Source organism: Callorhinus ursinus, unplaced genomic scaffold (genome assembly GCF_003265705.2).
Source record: "Callorhinus ursinus isolate GAN/ISIS: 27379988/994484 unplaced genomic scaffold, GSC_fseal_2.0 scaffold15, whole genome shotgun sequence".
Classification (NCBI taxonomy): domain Eukaryota; kingdom Metazoa; phylum Chordata; class Mammalia; order Carnivora; family Otariidae; genus Callorhinus; species Callorhinus ursinus.
The window spans coordinates 6,222,424-6,247,246 of NW_027397077.1; the positions used below are offsets into that span (position 1 = coordinate 6,222,424).

A 24,823-nucleotide genomic window follows, 5' to 3' on the forward strand; every position below is an offset into this window, starting at 1 on the left:
TCTCTCCTCAGACCAGAGCACTTTCAGGGTCTTTAACACACCTACACCTACACCTACACACACACACACACACACACACACACACACACACACCCCTCTAGAGGATGGGGAGAGGTGGCCACAGCACCTGGTGCATCACAGTCACTAAGTCTGCTTATTTATCATTTATTTTTAAAATATATTTAAACAGCAGCAATCACTTCCAAAATGCAAAAAAAAAAAAAGTTACAATTTTTAGAATAAAATTATAACGTTTATGATGCGAGTCAGAAAGAATTGAAGGTACAACTGAGAATCAAATCACGCAGCACTGGGGGTGGCTGGAGAAGCCAAGGCCCATGGGTTGGGGGCATCAAGCTGACAAGAGGGCCCAACCTGTGAGGTTCCCACCTCAATCATACCCCCAACCCCCACTGATGAAGCCAGTGTCCTCTGGGTTAGAGAAGGAGAAGCGGCAAAGAGCTGACCCTCTGTCGGGGATTCCCCAAACCCAGTCCCCACCCCATCCCACCAGCCAGGGACCTGCTAATCGACCTCCTCCATGTTGCTGTAGGTGGGGGCTGGGCGGTCCACAGAGGGGGCGAAGCGTTCAGGGGCTGTCCGCGTGGGGGCCACCTCGGGGGCCTGGCCAGGGCCTAGTCCCTGCAACAGAATATGAGGACAGGGGTTGGGGGCTGCCCAGTATGCTGCCTGGTATCCCGGGGGTGCTGGCTCAGAGCCCCGGCACCCAAGGGAGGGTCCCAGGGCAGGCGCAGACAGCAGCGGCGTTGAGACAGAGAGACAAGATCGGGCCTGAACAGTCTCACTTTATTAACACTTCAAATACAGGAAGCTGCTTGGGCAGGGCTAAGCCCCAGGCCAAGGGTCAGAGCAGCAGGACGAACGGACAGACAGCTGGACGGATACCCACCCTAGGATGCTCTGCCCCTGCAGGAGCCACATTCTCCACCCTCTCCCACCAGATGCACACACTGAGGCCCAAGCCCAGAGGTGGTCCCCACCACAGAGGCAGGCACTGCCCGGTGGGCGGGCAGGCAGGTGAGCCAGCTCACAGCAGCTGCCTGCAGGCGAGCTCATCTCCAGCAACTCTGGGATACCAGAGGATAGAACATGTTGAGCACGAGGGCCACCAAAGCTGCCACGGTGCCCAGAACAAAGTACCGGAGGCAGCCCTCATCTGGTGTGGTAGGGCCACGTGGTGGGGGGCCCACCCAGTCTTGGGGCCCCCAGGGACCCAGGGGCACAGGCCCCTCAGGTACCGGTTCCTCCTCGGCCTCCAGCTCCTGCCAAATCCGGGAAGCCTACAGCGTGTGGAAACGGCCATCAGCACCTGGGGCAGGGGGTGGGGAGGGACCCAGTGTCCCCGAGACCCCTGGCCACGGAAGTCCCTCCCAAAGTGACTGAAGTATTGACAATTACACAACCCAAGTCAAGCAGCAGGGAGGTGGGCAGGCGGGAGCCAAGTGGGCTACACACAGGGTTGTCTAGACAGAGCACCAAGGCAGGCGAAATCTTGACGGCATTTTGGCCCCCTAAAGAAGCTTACCAATTGACATGCAGCTTCCCATAGGGGTTGGCCGGGGGAGGGGGGAGATAAGTTAGCTGGTCAGTTCTTTAGCCCGGGGCTCCCACAGAGGAGCTCTTGGAGGATAGAGCTGCCAACCCGAGTAATCTGGCTCCCTCCCACCCCTGTCCAGATAGACTGTGACCACTGTCTTCTACAGGGATTCCTCTGCATCTGAGCAGGGAGGGCTCAAGGGAGGAGAGGACAGCAAGGAAGAAACCAGTCCAGAAAAGAGATGCAGCTGTGCCCACCCACCAGGCCTATGGCACCCCATGTCAATAAGGGATAGAAGACCCCAAGGGCTGGGCAGAGACAGACGCTCACCTCAGAGAGGGTGGCAGCCACCCTAGCCCATGGCCAGCCTGGATAAGCCCTGTCCTGAGTGCACATCAGAACAAAGGAGTTATGACAGGTGAGGGTCTGTGGGCTGGCTGGCATGTGAGGAAAGTGCAGAGGGAAGCTGGGAGAATGTAAGGTACAGTCTGTCTATGGCATCCCTCCACCCAGTGAGATTTAGGGCAGCTACTTAGCCTGTGGCAACAGAATGCCTATATGCACGCTGACAGCAACGTGCTGGTGCGTGTGCACCTTTATAAGTGTCACTACAACATGGGGTTTCCTCCAGCTAGGTTTCTGATGTAAGAGGATCATGAATCCCAAGACTCCAGGGACCGAGGGCTGGAGGAGAGGAGGCTGTGCCCCACCCCCTCCCGTCTGTGAGCTGAGCTCCCTAGCCTGCACAGCCTCTCCCATGCCTCACCTGGCTGGCAGCAGCCTCAGCTGCAGGGCCTAGATCTGGGTGGTGCTCAGAGTGACCTGCCCTCGGAGGCCTCTCCACAGGAGAGTTCCGCCGGCGGTAGAAGAGTACATAGGCATAACGCGTCACGACCTGGCTCTCGTCTACTGTTGTCACCGTGCTGTCGTCAAACAAGCGCCAGCCTACAGCGAGGTGGGAAGAGTGTGAACATGACCTGCACCGCCACCCCTGCCACCTATCCTGCTGGCTGCGGGTGCCCTCACCCACGTCGCTGCGCTGGCTGCTGCGGTCACTGGGCAGGCGGGCACAGGCGGTGTAGTGGCCGCCGATCATGCCTCCGTAGTGGTTGATGACGGCGTACAGGTCGTAGCTCGGCAGCCGTTCCTCTTTCTGACCAATGCAGAACTTGCTCAGGTCCAGGTTCCTGTGGTCCCAGCCAGAGAAAGGTGAGAGAGTCAAAAGGTACCCAGGGTGCTACCCCGCCCATGTCCCGACTACAGCACCAGGGCTCATCGCTCACCGAACAGGGAACTCCACCAAGTCGTTGATCTTGTCACGCCAGATGAAACTCCGGAAGGAGAAGCGCTTGAGCTGCACGATGAGTACGTTAGGAAGGCGCCACAGCAGCAGCTGCTTGGAGGCCTCTCGGTGTTGTTTACACTGCGGGCAGTACCTGATAGCGGACAGAGGTGCGGTCAAGACCAGCAGATCTCCACCCCACCCTGCCCCACTACCTGCCTGCCGCCCCCGTCCTCACCAAGCCTCCTCAGGTGCCAGCACCTCGGGCCGGGTGAAGAGGTTCAGGCACTGGTCCAGAGTGAAGTGGCCAGCACGGGCAGCCTCACCAGCAGAGCCTGGATCCTCAGCACACTCCAGCTCCTTGGAGGCTACCAACACAAACTCCTGCAGGCGCTCATTGTTCCGCCAGACTAGAGCCAGGCTGCAGTCCTCACCCAGCTCCAGGGGGGTGTCTTCTAGACATGGGCAGGGAGAGGGGTCATGTAGCTGTGGAGAGTGGCCAGCCCAACCCACCCCATGGCTCCTACCCACAGCCTCAGACACCTTTGTCCTCCAGCCGCTGCTCTCGGTTAGATGCGTCAATTTTATAGATGAAGAACTGGGGTGTGTGGGCATTCATGGCTTCACTTGGGTGCTGATATCCAGGCACAGCAGCTGTGAAAAAACATACAATCAGAGCTCTTCTACCTACCAGGACCTAAATAGGCTTCCCCCAACCTCCCCTACCCCGGCTGCAGAGCCTTCTAGCAGACTCTTACCTTCAGGCCGAGACACTCTCTCACCAGCCGGCAAGCAGCCAACTTCAACAGGTCCACTGACCAGCACCTCAGAAGAAACTCCACTGGTGCTGGGCACAGGGCCCCGATCAGGGGCCGCCCATGCCCGTGGGACCCCTGTGTCTCCCTCAGCCACAGGGGTCACCAACTGGAGCTCAGGCGGCTGAATCGGGTCCCTCTCACTGTCCCCAGCATCCAGGGAGCTACTGGAGAGCAGTGTCGTGCAGCCAGGGCCTTGGGACTCCAAGGCCATACGGCCAGGCTGGAAGGGTGGCTGGAATACACTCACAGAGTACCTGGCAACAGGCAGCAAGGCAAGTAAGAATCCGGACAAGCCTACCTGGCATCTCTGCTCCCCCAACTATCCCACCCTAATCCAACCACTGGGCACTTACCGGGCGTAGCCCTCTAGCAGCTGAGCAAGACGGGCATAAGTGAGACGTGAGGCAGGTACACTGACCAGAAATGGGTAGCCAATGTTCTCAGGGCGGCAGAGACCCTTGTGGTCAGGCCAGTGCGTTTTCTGGCAGAGCCTGGAGGGAAGGGCGAACTAAGAATAGGGCTTCAGCCCCACCTCCTATGCCTCGCCACTGGGAGCTACCCTCTGGCCTTAGGAACTGCACATGCCAGCCCTGCTCCGCACCCCCACCCCGCCCAGAGCCTGGCAGAGTAGAATGGTTAAGTGGAGGGCTTAAAACATGTGCCTTTATGGGGAGAGGAGGTAGGGTGACAAGTGAAACGTGGAGAGGAGGGATGGGGAGGGGGAGATGAGGGGGTCCTCACTGGTTGCAGTAGCCCACACGGTAGCACCGGGTACAGCGCTTCAGCTTCTCATCCTCTGATTGCTGCTTCCGCTGGCAGGCTGCACACTTGGAGATGGGGACGCTGGGCACCTGGGGGCGCTAGGGCGGGGTGTCTGGCTCAGCAAGGCCAGCTAGGGTGAGAATGCCCCCCTCCCATGGGGCCTTGTGCCATCAAGTTGGTCCTCACTTACCTGCTGCACCTCTAGCACCACCACCCGCTCCTTAGCCAACTCTGGGGATAGCAGCTCAAAACAGAGGAGCGTGTCAGATGGGGACACAGTGTCCAGTGAGTGGGAGGGCAGGAACACACGGTGGAAACGATTCTTAATCACCTGGGGACAGAGAACACACAGATCCTATGTGAGGACAAGCCCTTTCTCTAGCCCTGCCTCAGTGCGCAAGGAGACTTAGCCCTGAACTTGGGTCTGGGCAGCAGGGTGGGGACTGTGGCCCCAAAGCAGCATATGCCTCTGCTGGCACCAGCTTTAGTGCCCAACAGAGTAAGTAGCCTGGTGCATCAGAGAGCCTGAAAGCCAGGACCGGGAAAGGTAGCAACCAAACCAGCACTCCCTACCGAGGGCCTCCACTCTATCAATTAGTGGGGCCCTGCTGAGACTGCACCATGGCTGTTGTGGAGGGGCCGCATCAGAGAGGCTCCTTCCTACTTTTATCCCCAAAAAGAGCACCTCCAGGCTGGAAGCCAGGGACCTTTGGGAAAGACTAGCACCCAGATCTGGGATACTGTGAGGGAGCAGCAGGACAGAGGGAGAACCATAGCTGCTAGAAAGATAGTCCTGCAGCTCCAGTTCCTTGTATGAAGATGAAGGGTCCCCACCAAAAGGGGGAGTAAACCCTGACAACGGCAACCCGGGGAACTGAGGGCATTTGTGCTGCACAGCCCAAACGCCTGGCTTCATGCCTCAAGCCCTAGCACACCTATGGGTTTCGGGCAGTCACACGCACATTCGTGGGAACGTGTACCAATCAGATGCCAACGACCATTCGCACATGCCTGTGCGCTCTAAGTACATACACGTATCCACGTGCCTAAAAGCCTGGGGAAGAACAGATGTACCTCAGCCAGACGCAGGTTCTCAGGCTTCACATGCACACTCTGAGAGAGGGAGTCCAACACTTCACTTGCGCTGGAGTTCTCCTTGCTGATGCTCACCAAAAACTGGTAACAAGAGTAGAGTCCATGGGGGAGGTGGGCCAGGGTGTTTGGGATTGCCCAGCAATAGGAGCTTACTTCTCACCTTGATGGGCTTGCTGTGGGGCTCCCGGGCAAAATAGAAGACAGGGAGGACCTTCTGCTTCTGTGGCAAGGGCACCGGCAGGTAGAGGAATGGGTCAAAAGTGATGGAGACCTGCAGATGCACAAGTGGCACTAGGTGGCTGTACCAGGAGTTGGGGACAGGATGCTCACGCCCAGGGAGCCCCACCCAGGCACTCAGATGGCTCTCAGGGCCTCAAGGCCAACCAGGAAACTCTCTGGCTTGAGACTACTGGACAGACCAGACCAGGAGGGCCATCAGGAGTGAATATTCCCTCTCTCCAGCAATTGAGGCCTTGCTCAGCCTTGCCACGTATCAATTTGCCCCTCACTCGTACCCCGCGTGTCTTTCCAATCTTACCCCTACCCCTGCCCCACTTTATAGCTGTCTTTGAGCCCAAACACCCCTTTTTCCTCAGTTGGAAAGCTACCCAGCCTGACCTCTGCAGCCCACAAAGAACCTGAAGGCCTCCCTGTCAGCCTCTTCGCTCAAACATCTAAAGATGCACATGCCCCCTAACCCAATTTGACCCAGGCTAGCTAGGCCAAGCTAGGGGCCGCTTTTCTGGGGATCCCTTCACACCTTGGCACACACAGGGCACACCAGCTTCGACTTATACTGGCCCTGAAATAGGTCTACGATGAAAGAGTCATTCCTCATCTTATGCCGCTGCCATGCTTCTTCAGCCACCACCTGAGGAGCAGAGTGGTGAGGATCAAGGAGACCTGGGGACTGGGATGTGCATGAGATATGCCCACCTCTGCCCCCAACCCTGACCTCATCAGGCCGCCCATCCGAGTCCACGGTCTCTGTGTAGGGCTTGTTCTGAATGCGATTCAGGTCTTCATGCAGCCCATCCAGCAAGAAAGCCATGAACTCCTGGGCATCATGCTGCGCATAGCCTGTGAACTGGCTGGCCTTGCTCGCCACAATGGCCTGGATGCAGGGGCCAAGTGTGAGCATGGAGCCCCAACACCCACCATGTACCCAGCTGGCGAGCCTTCCCCACCCTCTCTAGCCAGGGTGGGAGAGGCCACAGATCACCTTCAACTTGGAAGGCTGGAAGGCATGGTGGGTGCCCTTCCACAGTGCCCGGAGCAGCACAGCAAAGCCAATGGCCAGACGCCCACCAGTCCCCAGTGGGTTGTTGTAGTTGATCTCAGCCTCAAAGGAGCGGTCTAGGGACAGAAGCCAAGCAGAGGTGTGAGCAGGAAAAGGTATCCCCTCTGCCCATGGCCCTGGCCTCCTGGCCCTGCTCTCACCGTGGAAGAAGTCCCGGAGCTCCCGAGTGTTAGACAGAGACTGAATTACACTGTTCATGAAGCAGGTGTTGCCTAGATTGACAAGACCAGTAAAGCCTGGCAGACACACCTTCTTCTCTTCCTCCTCCTCTTCCTCCACACTGTCTCCGCTCACGGGGCTGTGGGGCATTGGGGGTACCATACATGTGGGCTTGGGCTGTGGGAGCAAGGAAGGGCATGAGAGAGCAGCCCTGAGGCTCTCCAGCCTCTTATCTTGGCCCTCTCCTTCCCACTCCAGGATTCTCACTGAGGCCAGGTGTGGCTCTGGCTTTGGGGCTACATGCTCCATGGGGGTGCGGGCTGCCACACCATCCAGCCCCGGGTCCTCAGATCGAGCCTTGGGTTTCTCCTTCTCCACAGCCCGAGCTTCCTCCTGGCCTGTGAGGGGGTGGGGGGCACCTCCCGGTGGGGTTGAATCCAGAGGGGTTGGACCTGTCGGCACGGCAACCTTTGCACCACCCACTGCACCTTAAAAAGGGGGAATGAGGGGGCTGGTGGTTAGCAGCGTGTGGCAGGGGGTGGGGGTCCGGGTTATGTGGGCTGGACAATGAAGGGAGCTCGTGTGCAGACCTCGTGCAGCTGGGGCCTCCAGGCCCCCCCAGCGCTGACTTTGCCGCTTACGGAGGCAGATGTCAATGCGAGAGGCCGTGAAGCAGAAGGTGCACTGCTCGGGCTCAATCAGGTTCCTGTGGGGAAAGGCTGAACTCAGGGACTTAGGTGGAGTAGGTGTCGGGCTAGATGGGCCAGGGAGATGGAGCCCAGGGTGGGACAGGCATAGTACTGGGGCCGAGAACCACCCACCTGAGCTTCACCTGCCAACGGAAGATGGTATGGGGCCCACAGCCCGGGTGCAGTCTCAGGAAGTTTCCATCCCTGCCGAAGCAGAACAGGGACAGGGCAGGAGGAAGGGTGGGAAGAGCATGAGACACACTATCCTGCCTGAAGTGTACCCTCTGCCCCATGTCCTGCCCACCCACCCACCTGGTCTGGAAGATAAGTGTGAAGTCCTGCTCGCGGAAAAGCACTCGAGAGGTGTCCCTGCGGATTTCTTTCACGTACACGTGCACCACCACTGAATCTGGCCCCTTCTCATATGAGTCATTCTTGACAAATGCCAGGTTCACCATGGACTCCGGCTCTACGTTGAGACCACAGCTCAGCACCACCCAGGACAGGTTCTGGCCCACTGCTGTTCTATTCCCAATCCACCCACCAACCTTGCAACCCAACCTAGGGCTCTGCCTGCTCACCCCCAGCCCCACCTTTACCATCCACCAAGGTTATAGCATCTGCTGCCACCGCCATCTCCTCTTTGGAACGGTCACCTTTCTCAGGGTCTCTGCTCCCGGCCATGGCTGGGGAGACTGGATCATTCCTGGGGGACACAGTCTTCTCTCCTGCCAAGAGTGCTAGATTCTCTTCTGAGCCCAAGAGGCAGGTCTGGGGGTTCAGCGGTGGTACCCGGAGCTGTTCCTCAGCTTCGGCCTATTTGTGGCAAGATTATGGGCAGGATCAGCTGTAGGTCTGGCAGGTGGCCCCCCCCCCCACTGCAGTCCATTTCCCAACCCTCCCATCTCCCACAGGTATCCCACTCTCACCTGGGTGGCTGTCTCAGCCAAGAAAGGGGGGGCATCACCCCGGGGTCCAGGCCCATCTCTGGACCCTTCCCCCTCTGGCCCTCTGCGGAGATGCACAGCCCTCTTGGCGCTGGGCCCCACCTGGGCCCCAGGGCCAGCCCCTGCGCCTACCTCACCACGGCCCTGGGCCCGCTTCTGGTTCCGGGCCTCCTGTTTAGCCCGACGGGGCTCAGGGCCTGGCTCCAGGGCAATGGGAGATGGCTCCTGCCCATTCTCCTGGCACCGCAGCCCTGGCACCGCCTCCTGGGTCCCTAGAGGTTTCTTCTACCAAAGATAACAGCAGTCAGGCCCTGTCAACCACACTGGGTATCCCTACCCTACTCTGCTGTGGAACTTACCAGAAGAGAGGGCCACGTGAGCAGAGGCACCTTCTTGGGCAGTGCCAGCTGCAGGAGGCCACCTTTACGGGCTTGTACTTTGGTGCAAGAACTTTCTATCTCAGCATAGAAAACACCACCCCACTGCCGACCACCTGGAGACAGAGGAGGGGCAGTGAGCTGGGGTGGGGAATATGAGAGGCTTCGAATACCCTCTGGGCTCAGGGCAGATGGACGCACCTGGAAGCCGCACCACGCAATCTGTGTCTGTGAAAGCAGCATCCACTTCCTCCAGCCGCAGGGGACCCCCTCCCACACGCAGCTTGACAATCACCTCATCTGCACTCTGCCTCCAATCAAGCAACAACTCTGTAGGAGGAGTACAAGTGAGAGTATGAGGGTGTCCATAAACTCCTGATGGGGATAAACAGGTGCCAGAGACCTAGCCTAACGGAACTGCTCCAGATGAAGGCTATAGCCCCAGTGCTCCCTCCTCGCCCCTAGCACTCTAGCACCCAAAAGGCCTACTCATTACTCACCCTCTTTGGCCTGCTCCTCCCGAGAGGACGCTGACCCTGACAACAAAGAACCGGGAAATGATGATGGGGAGGCAGCCTCCAAGACCCCACCACCCCAACAAGCACCAACTTTAGGATCTCAGCCAGGCACACAGACCTTAAAGCTGAGGCTCTACCCAGCCTGCTGTGAGTCCTTCTCTCAGTATCAGACCAAAACAGAAGGAAGAGCAAAAATGTCATCTCTCAGCCCTTAATCTGTATGCTCAACAGGGTGGAGGAGGAGACCACAAGCACTCTGGGAATGCCACAATCACCTCTCCTAGGATCGCCATCCTTGCTCTCCTGGTTTGCTCGATCCTTCTGCTTCTTCTTACTGGTGGCCTCCTCCAATCCTGGGGGACCTCTCCTTGGGCCCGAGGCGCTGGCCCCGCCAGACATCTTGAGCCGCTTGGTCGACAGCCACAGTGCCCCGGGGTCGGCAACGGCGTCTGGGTCAGGGCTACGGCGCTTTCTTCCTGGCCCAGCTATCTTGGCAACTCTTTGTGGCCAAATTCTCCAACAAGGAACCAACAGCCTAATGAGAAGGGACCAGTGATTACTACCAAGGCCCAACAATTTGCTCCTTGGTTACAGCCAGGGCTCAGCAACGCAGGATACAGCCAAGCCTACAGAGCAGTAACTCTCCACCACCTAATGTAGCCCTGGACACTCTCAGACTATTCTGAAGGGGGAATAAACAATACAAGTAGCAACAACAACTTCAGGCAGAGACTCCTAGATGCCTGCCCTGCAGACCCACAAAGATGGGAGCCTCACTGAGGAGGCGCCAGGTGAAGGCAGCCATAGCCTGGAACCAGGATCCTCAACCGATCTGGAGAGGAGCCATGGCTCCAGCCCACAGGGCTGGCCCTCTGAGCGGGGTGCTCACTTTTCCTCACTCTCACTGGCTGCTTAGTCACCACCCGAGAAGTAGGAGGTGGTGGAGGAGGAAGGCAGAAAGGAGAAGACAAGCAGCAAGGGGACCGACCAGGTTCCGTGGCTGAAGACAGGCTCGGCCCAGGTGCTGCCACTGCCCAGGCACGGTTCTGGCGTTAAGGTGCTCCACCTGCCACCTGCCAGCTCCCACCCTCCTCTGAACCTGTTCCTATGCACTGCCTGGTTTTTCTTCCTACATCCCAGGAGAGATTTTTCTCTCCAACTGCTGTCCCAAGCAGAGAGGGGCCTGCAAAAGCTGGGGTGAAAAGGATATCTGGCTGTCACACTACCCTTTCAGCAGCAACCCTGCCCCAGAGCCAAAGCAGGACAGGCATCCAGTTTGAGAATGAAACAGACATCATCCCCTTGTTCCCAGGTCCACTCACTCATCAGCACTGGGCTAGAAACCTTCTACCCAGTTTCCCGTAGACCCCCCCCCCAGTAGCTTCTGGACTGTTTTTCCATCCAAAATAAAGTTCTCAAAATTGATTTAACGGTGGGGATGAACCATGAACCCAGGACCGGTGGCGGCCTCAGCCTGGCCTGAGATGGTAGCAGAGCAAACAGTGACTACTTTGTGTTCCCCAAGGTGTATGTATGGCGGCGGACAGAGAGGGACGTTCTTCTATGCGGGACTAGTAGGCTGGATCTTTAATGACGACGGATCCAGAGCCGAGGAGTGGACACCCTCCACCTCCTTGCACCAGGCCCCAGCTTAAGGTCGCGTCCCTCCCCATTCTCCCGGGGACACCGAGACAAGAAAGGGGCTGTCTAGAGACCACGCCGGCCTATTCTGCTGCGGGGGTTACTGACTACAGACCAGCGCCCCGGCCGGGCTACGACTCAGCTCCAGCCTCCAAACCCTGGGCCCGCCACCACCTCCTCCAGGAAGGCGCCCTCGCTCGCCGCCAGCCCTCTCTGAGGCAGGAGGCCAAACCCGGGCGTAGAGTAACGGCCCCGCCTGCATCGGTGGGCCCGGCACGCCTCTGGGCTCGAGGGTTCGAGACTGGCACGGCCCGTGACCTTGAACAGGCAGCCCGGGGCCCGCGTCGCGGCCTCCCTGGCTCCAGCCAGACAGGCCAGTTGCAGCCCGTCCCACTCACCGAGCGAGGCCGCCGCCGCCAGCCCTCTTAGGGCCCTGGCAACCCGCTCTCGGTTCCGGTTCCGGCGCCTGGTCGGTTCCGGTTCCGGCGCGCCCCTCCCCCGTCCCGTCGCCGCCGCCGCCGCCTCAGCCGCTTGTTTTGTTTCGACTTCTAGTTACGGCCGCGGGTGGCTGAGCGCTTAGCTGGTGACGCACTTCCGGTGGGAGCGGGCACGCGGCGGCGGGTAGCTCCGGGGCGGGTCCGAACGGAGGAGGCGGGGCTCCGGTGCCTTGGCCTTGCCCTGGCCCCCCGCTGGTGGCATCCTGGGGTTCCGCCCAGAGACCCCGCCCTCTCCAAATCACAGTCCAGACGACACACTGGGATTCACAGCGGTTTATTGGGGGCCTGGTCAGGCTAGGAACTTTTCCATGCAGAGGCAGTAACGGGGGCGGGGCGGGGCTGGGGACTGGGGTAGGAATCCCGCAGGGGTCACTGGCAGGTGTTGTAGATCTGAACCTGCAAGTTGATGGCTTGAAGCACACTACGCATCCTGGCCTCCAGTCCATCCAGCTGGGCTGCTTTGCCTTCCAGTGCCCGCTCGTTCTCCTCATAGGTGCCCTCCAGCTCTAGGAGGGGCAGGTCTCAGCTGTAGGGTCCTTCTCCCACAAGCCCCACACCTCTGGCGTTCCACCCACCCCAGTCCTCACCTTGCAGCCGTTGCAGCTTGTCCTGAGCAGCCTGCAACAAGCCTCGAGCCTCATCCCGAAGTTGCTCTGCCCGCACCTGTGCAGCCAGCACCCCCTGGGCCTTGCGCTCAGCCAAGGCCTTCACTGTCTGGTACTGGTCGCCTAGTGGGCCCTGCAGCAGCTGCAGATATAGAGGGCAAAGTCAGCGTGGTGGCCCAGTCGACCCCAGCTTCTACCCCAACCCCCACAGCTGGCTCTGCCTCAACCCACCTGCTCAGCTTCCCGGGCACGACCCTGGGCACTGCCTGCTGTTTCTTCAGCACTAGAGGCTGCCAGGCTATTCCCTGCTCGTTTCAATTTCAGAGCCTCCAGGAGACCATCCAATTGCTGAGCCCGCTCCCCTGCAGAGCTCAGTGCCTGCTCCGCACCTGCCATCTTCTCCTGCACCTGTTACGGGGGGACCCAGGGTTAAACAGGTCCATGCGTGCGTGCCCATAATCTTGCCCCACTGATGTCCCAGAGAGACCACACCTGGTGCAGGGTCCGCTCCGTGTCCTGTGTGTCGACTACTGCCCCCTGGATGGCACCCTGAGCAGCACCCTGGGCCCTCTGGGCTTCCTCCAGTGCTGCCTGTACTGTTTCTGCCTTCTGTTTCTCACCCTCAGCCCGGCTCCTGAGGAAGAGAGGGAATCAGGGCCTGTAAGTATCAGGAGCAGGTGTCAAGGATAGGGGCCAGGATCATGATCAGACCTTGCCCGCCGTGCATCTTGTAGTAGCTGCTCTGCCCGACGCACATCTCCCACGGTACGCGCCAGGATTGTGTCCACATCTGCCAGGCTCCGGACCCTCTCTGCAATCTCGCCTGCCAGGTGCTGAATCTGCTCAGGTGATGCTGGGATGGAGAGCTCTAGCACTCGTGTGGCCACCATCTCAATGCTATCGGGATCAGCCCCCTCCTCTATGGGGACACAGGCAAGGGCTTAGGGACACAGATTCTCCAGCAGGGACGTCAAACACAATCTTGGGGTGTGGGACCACACATGGAATATGGGTTTGTTAATAGGCATAGTGATGTAACTACAAGGACAGGAAATATAAGTGAGCACACACTCGGGGTCACGGACTCCGGGACCACATATAGGCAAGGGTTGAGGGATTAGACACGGAGTCATAAACACAGGCCCAGTGCCGGCCCGAGTATGAACCCAGGGACACAAGTATGAACGCAGACACAGGTAAAACAACCACGTGGCCTGGGCCACACGGGAGGCTCACGGCTGAGGAAGTCCTTCACATTCTGGATAAGTTCCCGAAGCTCTTGGTTGGCCTTCTCCACCTGTCCCCTGGAAGCATTAGCCTTGTCCAGGGCTGCCTGGGCCCGCTGTTGTGCCTCGCCTGCCTGCCGACGGGTCTCAGCCACCTGGCTGAGGATGCCGCCACCTTCTGCCAGAGCCCGCTGCAACTCTGCCTGTGTGTGCCGGGCCCGACCCAGTGCCAGGTCCGCCATGGCTACTGCCCCGTTGCAGCCGAGGCCCCCGCAGCGGGGTTGCCCATCCTCGTCCAGACAGCCAGCACCCCCGCAAGGGCTTGTAGCACAGGGTGCATCCCCCGGGGGTCCACACACCTGCCAGGCACAGAACAAGTCAGGGCCCTGTGGAAGGAACAGCCACAGCCACATGTCCCACCCCACACTGTGCCTTACCAGTTCATTTATGGCTGTCAGGCTCAGGGAATGGGCATGGGCAGAGAGCTCGCCTAGTGCCCGCTGGTTGGCCATGTGTTTGCGGTTGAAGTCCTCCTTCTGGGCACCCATCAGCACCTCCGTCCGGTGCCGAGTATCTGCTGAGCTGCTCACAGGGCTGGGCACCGTCAAGGCCGATGTGTTGGCACGATGTTCTGCCTCTGCAGACAGACTGTGGGCATGGCGGATGCTATCATAGGCACCTACATTGGGCAGAGGCTGGCAGTCAGCTAAAGATCACCTAACCCGGGGTGCCTGGATTAAGCGTCCGACTCTTGATTTTGGCTCAGTCATGATCTCAGGGTCATGAGATCAAGCCCTGCGTTGGGCTCTGCGCTGGGTGTGGAACCCGCTTAAGATTCTCTCTCTCTCCCTCTCCCTCTGCCCCTCCCTGCTCGCTCTCTCTCTTAAAAAAAAAAAAAAGAAAAAGAAAAAAGGGGCGCCTGGGTGGCTCAGTCGGTTGGGCGTCTGCCTTTGGCTCAGTTCATGATTCTGGAGTCCTGGGATCGAGCCCCGCATCGGGCTCCCTGCTCGGTGGGGAGCCTGCTTCTCTCTCTCCCTCTGCTGCTCCCCCTGCTTGTACTCTCTCTCTCTTTCTCGAATAAATAAAATTAAAAAAAAAAAAATCACCCAACCCTGGTCCACCTGCCTCCCTGGCCAACAGCTCACCCAGGAAGTTTGAATGCTTGAGCAGGTCCAGATGCTGATCCAGCTGCCGCAGTGTGAGATTAAGTGCAAGCCCATCTCGCTCCAGATTGCTCAGTGCATGGTTGGCATTGAAGTTCTCATCCTGCACATCCGTCAGTTTTGCCTCCAGCTGGGTCAGGTGCTCAGTGGCCTCTCCAATTTCACGCCTGTGCCGGTAGGGGGTGGTGTTTAGAGAAGCTTCAGCCCTGGTCCACTGGGTCTCTGCCCCATCCCTCCATGTATCCTCAGGCCCATCCGCACCGCAGATCCTCTGTGGCCTCCACGAGCTGTGCAGTGGAGGCAGCTGAGGTGTTGCGGGCACCCACAATCCCCTGCACAGTTCCCAGCTTCTCCTGTATGTGCCAGAAGCTGCTCTCAAAGGCACCCAGTACACCCGTCTGCTGCAGCTCCTGCGCCCGCTGCTCCAGGCGCCGTGTACGGGCAACCAAGTCCTGTACCACGCGGTCCCAGTCCCCGAAGCATGCGTGGCATGGCTGGCAAGCAGGAAAGACCCCTGAGAAGCCACGGGCACACTGGTCACAGCGCACGCCAGACACGCCTGGGCGGCAGCTGCAGTGCCCCGTGGAGCGGTGACACTGAGGTGTGTCTATTCCACGAGGGTCACAATCACAGGCTGCAGGAGAGGGCAGACCACAGAATTAGGGTGCCAGTGGGGCATCCTGGGAAGCCCCCCAGCCACCCCGGCCCTGCTGGCTCTCTCACCGCGACACTGCAACCCAGGGTCCCCCCAGTGGAGCTCCTGGCACTCAGAACAGGTTCGCCCACCAAAGCCAGCACGGCAGTGGCACTGCCCCGTGAACTAGAGTGGGAACAGGGCAGAGGTCAGCGCCTCAATCCGAGGCTAAGCTCTTGAGACTCGAGACAGACAGCTGGCCCCATCCACCCAGGGATCCACAGGAGGGTCCTGTACCTCATTGCAGGTGGGGCCTCTGGCTCGGCTTGGGTGGCAAGCACAGGGCTGGCAGCCATGGCCACTGGTAAGGTTCCAGAAGTTGGGGGCACAGCGGTCACAGCTAGGGCCCTGGACATTGGGGAGGCATGGGCACTGCCCACTGCTTGGGTCACAGTTGCAGCGGTCAGTAGACGGGCACTGCTGGGGATCTGTACCCAGCAAGTTGCAGGTGCAGCCTGGGCCAGTCAAGCACATTAATCAAGGGGAGCCCGAGCAGCAGAGCCCGACCCCCGCCACCCCCTCCCAATCCCACACTCACGGTGACAGCTCTGTCGGACAGCCTGTCCATGGAAGCCAGGCTTGCAGTGGGCACAGTGCGGCCCCTCCGTGTGGTGTAAGCAGCGCAGGCACTGCCCCGTGCGGGGGTCACAGGCATCAGGGTCCGTGGGGTCAATGTTCCCACTGCACTCACATGGTTGGCACTGGCCACCTGGCCTTGACGGGTCCCCAAAGTACCCAGGGGCACAAGCATCGCACCGCAGCCCTGCCCACATTTGGGGAAGGCATGAGTGAGTGTTCAATTCATCTGCCCCACCCTGATCCCATGCCTGCACCTTATCTATCTACTCACCTGTGTAGCCTGCCCTACAGTGGCACATGATCTGCTGGGAGTACCCATCCCGATGGCAAGAAGTAGCAAAGTGCCGCCGGCTCCCAGGGCCTTCAGGGCAGGGACAGGGCCGGCACTGGTCCCCATATGGGAGCCGTGGGTCCCCGTGGAAGCCAGCAACGCACCTTCGAAGAGCAACAGGAGGAGAGATGTGGTCCCAGAGCAGCCTTCCCACCCACCCACCCTCTCCTAGCTGCTCCAGGCTCACCTTTCACAGTGCTCACCCCCTGTGTGATCGCGGCAGCCCAGGCAAGCTCCCGTCCGGGCATCACACTCGTCTGCATGCCCGTTGCAGACGCATGGCCGGCAGCTAGGGAATCCCCACTGGCCCCGCTGGCAGCCATCACAGCGAAGCCCAAAGGCACCAGTTCGGCAGGGGCATTGCCCGCTGGTCCCTTCGCACAGGCCACTGAGCGCCCCCTCGGGGCTGCACTGGCAGGCTGGGGGCAAGGCAGAGGCTGAGCCAGGGAAGGGGTTTGAGGGAATCTAGGTGGGGTCAGGGCAGGAAAGTCAGGGAATCAAAGAGAACTTCCAGTGTCCCAGTGCTGGGAGTATGGGCTCTAACGCAGAGTCAGAGAAAGGAAGAAGCACAGTTGGAGGGAGGATGGGGGACGGTCGTGGGGAGGAGACAGAATAAGAGGGAAGAAAGGCAGGCAGGTACCTTGACAGCCTGTGGGGCCAAAGCCGTAGAAGCCAGGGGCACAGAGATCACAGCGGCGCCCCACCACCGCAGGTTTACAAAGGCACTGGCCGCCGTGGGGATTGCACTCAGAACTCAGTGAGCCCTGGGGGTCACACTGACAGGCTGTGGGGCAGCGGGAGAGGGCCAAGTCAGACTGGGGCCCCACACCTCTGCCCCACCAGCCCACAGCACAGACACTCACGCAAGGCACCGTTGTAGAGCAGGGCGGACAGGCTGATGAGGAGAGGGGCACAGGCCTCCGAGGGAGGGGTCTTGCTGGGCACCAGCCCCTCCTCGTGGCAGCGGTAGCGTTCAAAGGTGGCACGGCGCTCCAGAGCAGTAGCATCCCCCCCACTAAACATCTCCAGCACCAGGACACGGGGTAGCAGCACCAGCTGAAGCGATGAGCAAGGAAGAGTGAGGCCCAGACCCAGGACGCTATTGGCACGGCGAGCACTGAGCACCACCACGGGCCTGCCTCTTCTGTCACAGGCCCCTCCTGTCCGGCCCCCGCTACAGGTCCCATCCCACAGACCCTGCCTTCTTGGTCAGTGTGGGGAGAGGGGCTATTCACCGAGTCAATGAGCAGGCTGGGTGCAGAGTAGGGAGCCTCGGTCTGAGCGCTTCCCCCTGTTCGCACCAGCTTCAGATGCAGTTTGTAGGAGATGCCAGGCTCAAGGCAGACAGGTCTGGGAAACACCATATACCTGGCGGGGTGAGGGGAGTAAAAACAGGTATGGGGTTCACCCAGGGTCCCTGTACCCACCATCCTAGGCCTCCCCACCCCGCACACCAGCAACCAAATCCCTGGCCAGGAAAGAGACTAGGTTGGGCTGGGTCATGCCAACATACAGCTGGACAGCCTGACAGAGAATTTATACAGGAGATTCCCACAAACATGCCTCACTGGAATCCCATACCTGTGCAGACCAATCTCTGAAAACACTCCCTACAACCTTGCAACCGCACATCATTTCCCTGGCACAAATACTGGCCAATTTTTCTTTAATGGCCTCCTCACGCTTCCTCCAACCTTGACCTCTAACCTCTGCTCTTCTTCACCAAGACTACATCATCCCCCCTCTGCCACCTGGCCCTGCCTTTCCTAGGTTATTCTCATCAGCCTGCAAACCCATGCTAGGGTTCTTTTATCTCCCTTGGAAACATCTTCCCTCAGTCCCTGAGTCTCCCTTTCCCTTAGCTGTTACCTTGTCTTTGCTTTCCTGCCCAACAAATTCCTAAAACCGGACTGTGGTCACTGCCTCCACTCTTGCCTCCCACGCCAATGGAGTTTTTATGCCAACATGCATGGGGACAGCCTGTACCAAGCTCACCATCGACCTCCACATGGCCAAACCCAGCAGCCTCCTCTCTGTTCCTGTCTGTTCCAGCATTCAGCGGCATGCAATGAAAGCAGTGCACCCTTCTTCCTGAGACACTCTTCTCTCTCCTTCTGGAACCGTGTCCACACTGCTGATTTTCCCCCACCCCCAAATCCTCCTTCTCTACTGGCCTCAAACACCCCAAAGCTTGGTTCTGGCCCTCTTTCCTTTCTCTGGTCATTTCATTTAGACCTAACCCTTTAGTGACAAGTCCCAAATTTATATCTACAGATTGAGGCCTTCCAGTATTTCCAGACACAGAAATCCAACCACCCACTGGCCTTCTCCTCCATGCCTAAGTACCTCGGAACTGCTTCTCCCTATGTCTCTACCTCAGTAAAGAGCCCAATCCTCACCCAGATGAACAAGCCCAAAACGCTAGAGTCATCTTCCTGCTTTCTCTCTTTCCTACATATCTAAGCCATCAGCTCTGCCGCTGGAACTCTCTGGAACCTTCATCATCTTGTCACATCAACCGCTAAACCTCTGTCCAATCCACTGTCACTCAGCTAACTCAAAAGCCTCCACCTTCAAGTCTATTTTCCACTCCTCAAGTAGAGGGATCTTTGCTAAAAGCAAATCGCAGTTGGTAAAATGTCTATGATGGGTACAGCCCATCATTATACATTGCTCGCTCCACTTCCGTGTATTGTTTGAATACTTAAATAATAAAACGTTAAAAAAGAAGGTGATGAAAAAAGATACATGAAGCAAATACTACCCAAAATGTAAGAAAACAATTATCAGACCAGTCACATCCTGCTCAGAATGCACTGATGCCTTCCCTTTCCCCGGTAGGCATTCCCTATAGTGACACTGAATGGCTTCCCATTAAATCTTGCCACAGGCCTCGGAACTCAGACCCCTAAAAGAGCAGGACATTTTCTACTTCCTTCTTCTGACCTGTGCCATGCCTAAGAGCACCCAGCAAACAGCACTCAGGAGGAGGCACTTGAAGCAAGGGACAGATGAATGAGCAGCGGCATCTTCCAAGTGCCCTTCAGGGAATTAGGGCTGGCCCACAACCCCCCCCCCCATTACAGATGCTACCATTGGTACCCTCACCTGGTTTCTGGTTGCAGAGTCCCTGGGATGTGGTCATCCTTGGGCAGCACATGCCCACACAGGCTGTGGACAGACACAGGCCCTGGGCGCTGCACAGTCACTTCCATCTCTGCCCACTGTTCAGGGACCTGGGGGGATGGGATAATGAAGGAAACGCTACCACACCCGGAGGTTCAGCTCTGGGTCAGGTTCCACAGGGTCTGACCTGGGGCTCCAAGCGCAGCAGCAGGTCGTAGTCCATGGCTCTCGGCACAGAGGCCACCAGGAACTCCAGTGTCTGACCCTCCTGCAGCCTACCAAAGCCCCGGCCTGTCCAGGATGGAGTCCCACCAGGGGTCCCCAAGCGCTCCACCACATCGAGCACCTGGGAGGGATACAGCTCAGGGTGGGTGCCCAGGTAAGACACCATCTCTTCTGCCACAGCCTGTCCTCACACCCCAGCTCTTCAGCTGAGGCCCTGTCCAAGGCCGGACACCCTCCCCAGACAAGTACCACCCACAACTCCACCTCTCCAACCCAAGCCCTGCCCTCCAACGTTGGCCCCTACCTGTCCTCGGGTGTCCTCAGCCTCCCAAGTTAGGTGGTCAAGGAAGGGTCGGAAGTAGCCAGGCTGCACCTGCTCACAGCGTCGCCCCACCATGTGCTGGCGACAGCGGCACTGGCCTGTGGCCTCATTGCACCTGGGAAGCCCACAGGTACTCAAGAAGGGCCCCCTATCCTGCCCAGGATCTTTTCCCACCCCTCCTGGGACCCCTGATACAGCACTCACTGGGGATCCAAGGCACCACCCACGTCGCAATCACACGGACGGCAGCCAAGCAGGTCATGGCTCAGGCCCCAGTGACCAGGCTAGGGGAGAGGAGGTTGCTGGGGGCTAGAAACAGACCCCCTCGCCACCCATCCGGGAATCCAGTGACAGCTCTCAGCCTCTACCACCCCTTGGTGAAAACACGGTCCCTAGACCATGGCTCCCACCCTTCACCTCCCAGACCTGAGGCCTCTCAGCCAGGAATGGACCCTAAGCTCTCTGCACCCACCCAGTGGGGCATAGACACCACCCCCCAGCCCTGTGCTCTGAGGATAAGTGCAGGACCCCAGACCCCCAAGCCCCTCCAGTCGCACCAGGCAGCGGTTACAGCCACGTCCAGTCACTAGACGCTTGCAGAAACAGGTTCCACTGTTGGGGTCACAGGAGGTGACCCCAGGCACTGTGCCCCGTGCATCACACTGACACCCTGCAGGGAAGGAGATCCATCACACTCTGGGGAGCTGTGGCAGTGCTGGTGTTGAGTTGGGCCAAGAGTAAGAAGTAAAGGGTTAAGGTCAGTACAGGAGCTAGGGCAGGAAGCACATACGCCGGCAGCCTGCAGGGTCGCTGGCACTGAGCCCGAAGAAGCCATCACGGCATCGCTGACAGCGAGAGCCCACCACATGTTCTTTGCAGCGACACTGGCCCGAAACCAGCCCCAGAGCAGGATCATCATGGGGATCGCAGCGACCACCGTCTTGGGAACCCATGGGGTCACAATCACAGGCTGAGGGCAAAAAGAGATGAAGGGTCACCCTATCCCAACTAGCCCAGCACCACGCATCTCCCTAGCCTCCCCGACACTGGATTCCCAGCCTAGCTCCACTCTATGCCCCCCACCCCCACCCCAAACCCCTGCAACCTGGACAGCAGCCTGGCCTCCTAGTTCCTATCCCAGACTCAGCCTTCCCTCTCCCATGCCCAACCCCAGCCTCACAGCGGCACACAGCTGGGTCCCGGAGGTCCTTGCTTGGGTCACGGTAGAAGAAGGGTCGGCAGAGTTCACAGTGGCGCCCAGCTGTATTGTGCTGACATCCATCACACACACCTCCACTCACGTTGCCAGACGCCAGGTATACAGCCATGTCAAAGTGGCAGTTGTGGGTGTGCCCATGGCACTCGCACTCTTGGGGGAGGGGAAGGCAGGACAAAGGCCCCATTGAGGGACCACGTCCTGAGGATAAGGGGTGTAGGGGCCCCAGTGACACCGCAGGTCCCTGACACAGGCCAGAATTTGTGGGTGGGGGCTCAGGTACTTTAAGGTTTCAGCATCATACTGGGCCCCTGACCAGAGAAGACTTGGAAGAGGGTTAAGGGAGACCCTAGGGGCATCAAGGCCTGGACACCGTTCGGACATAGCCTGGGTGTTAGGCGCTTGACCAACCAGCTCTAAGTTCTACCCATGGCACAGCCAGGCCACAGTGTTCTGGGGCTACGGGGACCAGACCTCACTCACTCCTGCAGGCATGACTGTGGCCATCCTCAGCTGGACGCCAGGGCAAGTCATGATAGAAATCCTGACATTGCTCACAGTTGAGGCCACGAGTGTTGTGTTTGCAGATGCAGGCCCCATGAACCTAGGAGGCGGGGAAGCAAGTGGTCAGCACTGTCCAGCCAGGCCTGTCCCTGCCCCCAGCCCTGTCCCTACCCCCAGCCCTATTCCAGCCAGCTGAAGTCCCTCACCATGCCCTCAGCATGGGTTGGTGCTCCTGGGGCGGGTGCACACTGCGAGGCGTGTCCGTAACAGAAGCAGTTGCCACGCACAACCAGCTCGTAGAGGGCATAATAGTATTTCTCACGTATCTCCCGCCGTGGGTCGAGCAGATTGTCCCCCAGCGTATGCAGGCGTGTCAGGTTCACCCGTAGGTTGGTGATCTTCAGCAGGTCTAAGTCGGGGGAAAGGATTGGGAGCCAGCTGGCCAGGCAGGCTCTTGTTGCTCCATGCCCACTCAGGGGCTGCAGCTGCCAAGGTCACCTTGGGAGACCTTCTGTCTACTGCTATATGAGCTAAATTGGACTTGGCACCTGCCCCAAGAAGCACCCAAAATAGCTACTGAGGCCCCAAAGAGTCACCAGCCAGATGCTGGGACTGTGCCAGGCTCAAAGAGAGGAACACTCACTCTGGATCCGTGGGCTATAGGGGTCTGGGATAGGGATGGCAGGATCCAGCACACGATAGATGACCTGGAGGGACGTGGAGCCATCAGAGACACTGGACCCTGCCCCAGGCCCATCATCCCCCTCTTCCTGCCCCACGTCAGATCCCAGCTCTCACCTCGCCTTCAGTGGATGGCTCAATCTCTGAGTAGCGGGACTCACAGACTATGTCATCCCAGTGCCGTGGGGGGGCGAGTGGGACTCCTGGAAAGTCAGCCCCACAGTCATAGGAAAAATATCGGTACACATGCCAGGTGCGTCCGAAGTCAGCTGAGCGCTCCACCAGCATGGCAGCAGGACGAAATGTCTGGGTGGGGGGCATGGCTAATCAGTGAATATCAGGACTCAAGTCTAGCCCAGGCCCATCAAGAGAGCCCTGCCCAGCTGGGGCTTGCCCCAAAGCAGCTCATGGACAGGTGGGGCTGACCACTGGAAGCCAAGCAATAGTCAGGGAGGGTAGCCACTTCTAGGGGGAAGGCTCAGGGGTCATGGGGCCCAGGGAGGCAGCACCTAATCCAGCCTCACGTTGGGGCAGCATGGGCAAAGGCCTGGAGGCAGAAGGCAACAGAAGGTGTGGGAGACGAAGGAGCCTCCCATGCAGCCAGACAGAACACAGCATATGAGCTCAGCAAGACTGGGCTAAGGAGCTGTTCAGGGGCAATGGAGAGCCAAGCAGGGTGATTCAAGCAGGCTCCCAGACATGCGGGCACCTTGAAGGTCATAATGAGGTGCGTGAAATGAAACTCAGCCTCCAAGTCCAGCTGGATGGTGACCACGGGGACACCTGGGGCAGGAGTCGGAGGTCAGGGACTTGAGACTACTGGTAGGCAACCCTGCTCACCCCATGCCCCACCCACGGCCTCACCATTCTCTGACTGCCACCAGGCTGCCCGGCGCTGTGGTGCAAAGCTGGTAACTACATTCTGGATGCGATGGCTGTTTGGGTTGTCTCTAGCAGAGAAGGGGCGCCGGGAGTCACACAGGAAGCACTTCTTCTCATCCTGGGTTGGGTCAGAGTCAAGGTCAGGGTCAGTGTCTCAGGCAGTGGCAGCACCCCCTACCCCCCAACACCCCCATCCCACGAAGGCGCACCTGCAGGTGACTAACGATGCAGTAGGGCTGGGGGCCATGCAAACCACAGGTGGATGAGGCAGTCAGTCTGTCAGCACGGCCGACTAGCAGGTCACCTGTAGCAGGGTAGCAGCTTCCCCTCGAACAGCCTGGCACATCCGGGGCCAGGGCCTGGGCCAGGGTGGTGGCCAGCACTGGGAACAGTGGGTCAGCCAGTTCTGCTGAGCTCCCACCCAGTAGCCCCAGGTTTGGCTCCCCCAGGACCTACCATCACATCCCACAAACCCCAGGCCTTCACCAGGCCCTCTCACCACTCAGCAGTAGGCCCAGTCGAAGCTCCCAGGGCCCAGGCTGTCCCCGTAGGTTCCTCCCTCGGTCCCCTGAGGCCCGCTCCATCCTGAAGAGGAGGGGAATCCAGATGAGGGGTGATAACAGGTCCAGAGCCTGTGCCCACCTTCCCCCTCCCTTGGGGTCCCGTGCAGACCCTGCCCGCGTAAGTCCGCGGCTGATTTCCCACTCAATCCTCCAGCCGGCGGCCCCTCCACTAGCTGAGTCCTGCGACTTTGAGCAAAGTTGAGAAGCACGGCAAGAAGGAAAGCATGGAGCGGATTTTGGGCAGGAGTACATTTCCACACAGAGGTTCCCCTCCCACCTCTCCAGAAACCACCCTCATTCTAGAAACCAGACACAGGCCAGCTCACCTGCAAATCTTTACTGAGCTCCCTTGCCCAGACCCCTGCGGAGCAAGGGGAAGGGGGGTTGTCTTTAAGCCACCACAGTTAGGGGGCGCACCAAGGAGGGGGTGTGGCATGAGCAAAGGAAAGGAGTCTGATTTGAGACTTCAAATGGCCCACGGAACACAGCCTTTGTCCCTAGCATTGTAGGCGCTGTGGAAGTCACCATCAGTGAGGCTGTTCAGTCCCAGGGCTCCAGCGTCAGCGGGGAGGTGAGAGGGCACACAAAGAGACATCGAGCTCCTCTATTTAGGGAGGTGGGAGACTTTAGGTTGGCCTGGCCCAAGCGACAGGACAAGAAGGGGGTAGGAGGAAAGGTGGAGAAAGGTCATCCTCTGCGCAAGTCACGGCTCCAGGGCTCTCCACCTCCCTTAGTCACTACAACAAGTAGGCACAAGAAGTGCTTTCTCAGTTTTCCAGTATGAAAATGGGAGCTGGGCAGTCGACAGAGGCAGTGAGTGAATCCAGATCTTATGGCCATCCATCCGCTCCAGACCTTCTGGCCCGCCGGGAGGCCTGAGCCCGGGCTTGGAATGCGAGCTGCTAGCAAGTGCCCCACCCTGGCCCCTGGGACCACAGGCGGGACCACGGGACTCCGCAGGTCTGTAGGGCCAGGGCCTGGTGGCTCTGAGCTGCCACAACTTTGCCCACTCTGTCTGGGGCCAGGTGGAGAGTACCCAGAGCTGTGGGACCGCGGGAGAAAG

General features: G+C 59.0%; 2 protein-coding genes across 19 annotated transcripts; both read right to left on the reverse strand.

The window, feature by feature from the left end:
- Positions 1-145: 145 nt before the first annotated feature.
- Positions 146-11,714, reverse strand: USP19 (ubiquitin specific peptidase 19). Of its 16 annotated transcripts, none has more exons than XM_073901187.1 (27): positions 11,545-11,713; positions 9,781-10,040; positions 9,488-9,523; positions 9,189-9,317; positions 8,970-9,103; positions 8,593-8,892; positions 8,263-8,479; positions 7,976-8,132; positions 7,796-7,867; positions 7,565-7,680; positions 7,242-7,456; positions 6,956-7,151; positions 6,738-6,871; positions 6,471-6,629; positions 6,276-6,386; positions 5,676-5,786; positions 5,495-5,596; positions 4,611-4,751; positions 4,400-4,518; positions 4,012-4,149; positions 3,599-3,912; positions 3,384-3,494; positions 3,079-3,295; positions 2,842-2,994; positions 2,585-2,745; positions 2,325-2,503; positions 146-642 (listed from the first exon to the last, which is right to left on the reverse strand). In XM_073901187.1, the coding sequence occupies exons 2-27, from the start codon at positions 9,902-9,904 to the stop codon at positions 526-528; spliced, it is 3,963 nt and encodes a 1,320-aa protein (XP_073757288.1). In that variant the 5' UTR covers positions 9,905-10,040; positions 11,545-11,713; the 3' UTR covers positions 146-525. The 16 variants fall into 16 exon arrangements, with proteins under 16 accessions (XP_073757288.1, XP_073757286.1, XP_073757287.1 ...); XM_073901185.1 differs by having other exon boundaries at positions 7,242-7,462; positions 8,257-8,479; XM_073901186.1 differs by having other exon boundaries at positions 7,242-7,462; positions 11,545-11,712.
- A 187-nt stretch (positions 11,715-11,901) lies between these two features.
- LAMB2 (laminin subunit beta 2) lies at positions 11,902-24,331 on the reverse strand. Of its 3 annotated transcripts, none has more exons than XM_025885013.2 (33): positions 24,087-24,331; positions 23,697-23,782; positions 23,407-23,579; positions 23,180-23,315; positions 23,025-23,098; positions 22,433-22,621; positions 22,278-22,341; positions 21,841-22,043; positions 21,614-21,734; positions 21,095-21,283; positions 20,705-20,884; positions 20,472-20,584; positions 20,119-20,198; positions 19,897-20,029; positions 19,555-19,713; positions 19,350-19,477; positions 17,477-17,609; positions 17,105-17,297; positions 16,882-17,025; positions 16,429-16,660; positions 16,182-16,345; positions 15,870-16,094; positions 15,569-15,786; positions 15,361-15,457; positions 14,899-15,271; positions 14,620-14,804; positions 13,912-14,153; positions 13,485-13,833; positions 12,960-13,167; positions 12,741-12,882; positions 12,480-12,656; positions 12,231-12,390; positions 11,902-12,149 (listed from the first exon to the last, which is right to left on the reverse strand). In XM_025885013.2, the coding sequence occupies exons 1-33, from the start codon at positions 24,194-24,196 to the stop codon at positions 12,013-12,015; spliced, it is 5,517 nt and encodes a 1,838-aa protein (XP_025740798.1). In that variant the 5' UTR covers positions 24,197-24,331; the 3' UTR covers positions 11,902-12,012. The 3 variants fall into 3 exon arrangements, with proteins under 3 accessions (XP_025740798.1, XP_073757289.1, XP_073757290.1); XM_073901188.1 differs by lacking the exon at positions 24,087-24,331 and adding an exon at positions 23,870-24,027; XM_073901189.1 differs by lacking the exons at positions 23,025-23,098; positions 23,407-23,579; positions 23,697-23,782; positions 24,087-24,331 and having other exon boundaries at positions 23,180-23,309.
- Positions 24,332-24,823: the final 492 nt, after the last annotated feature.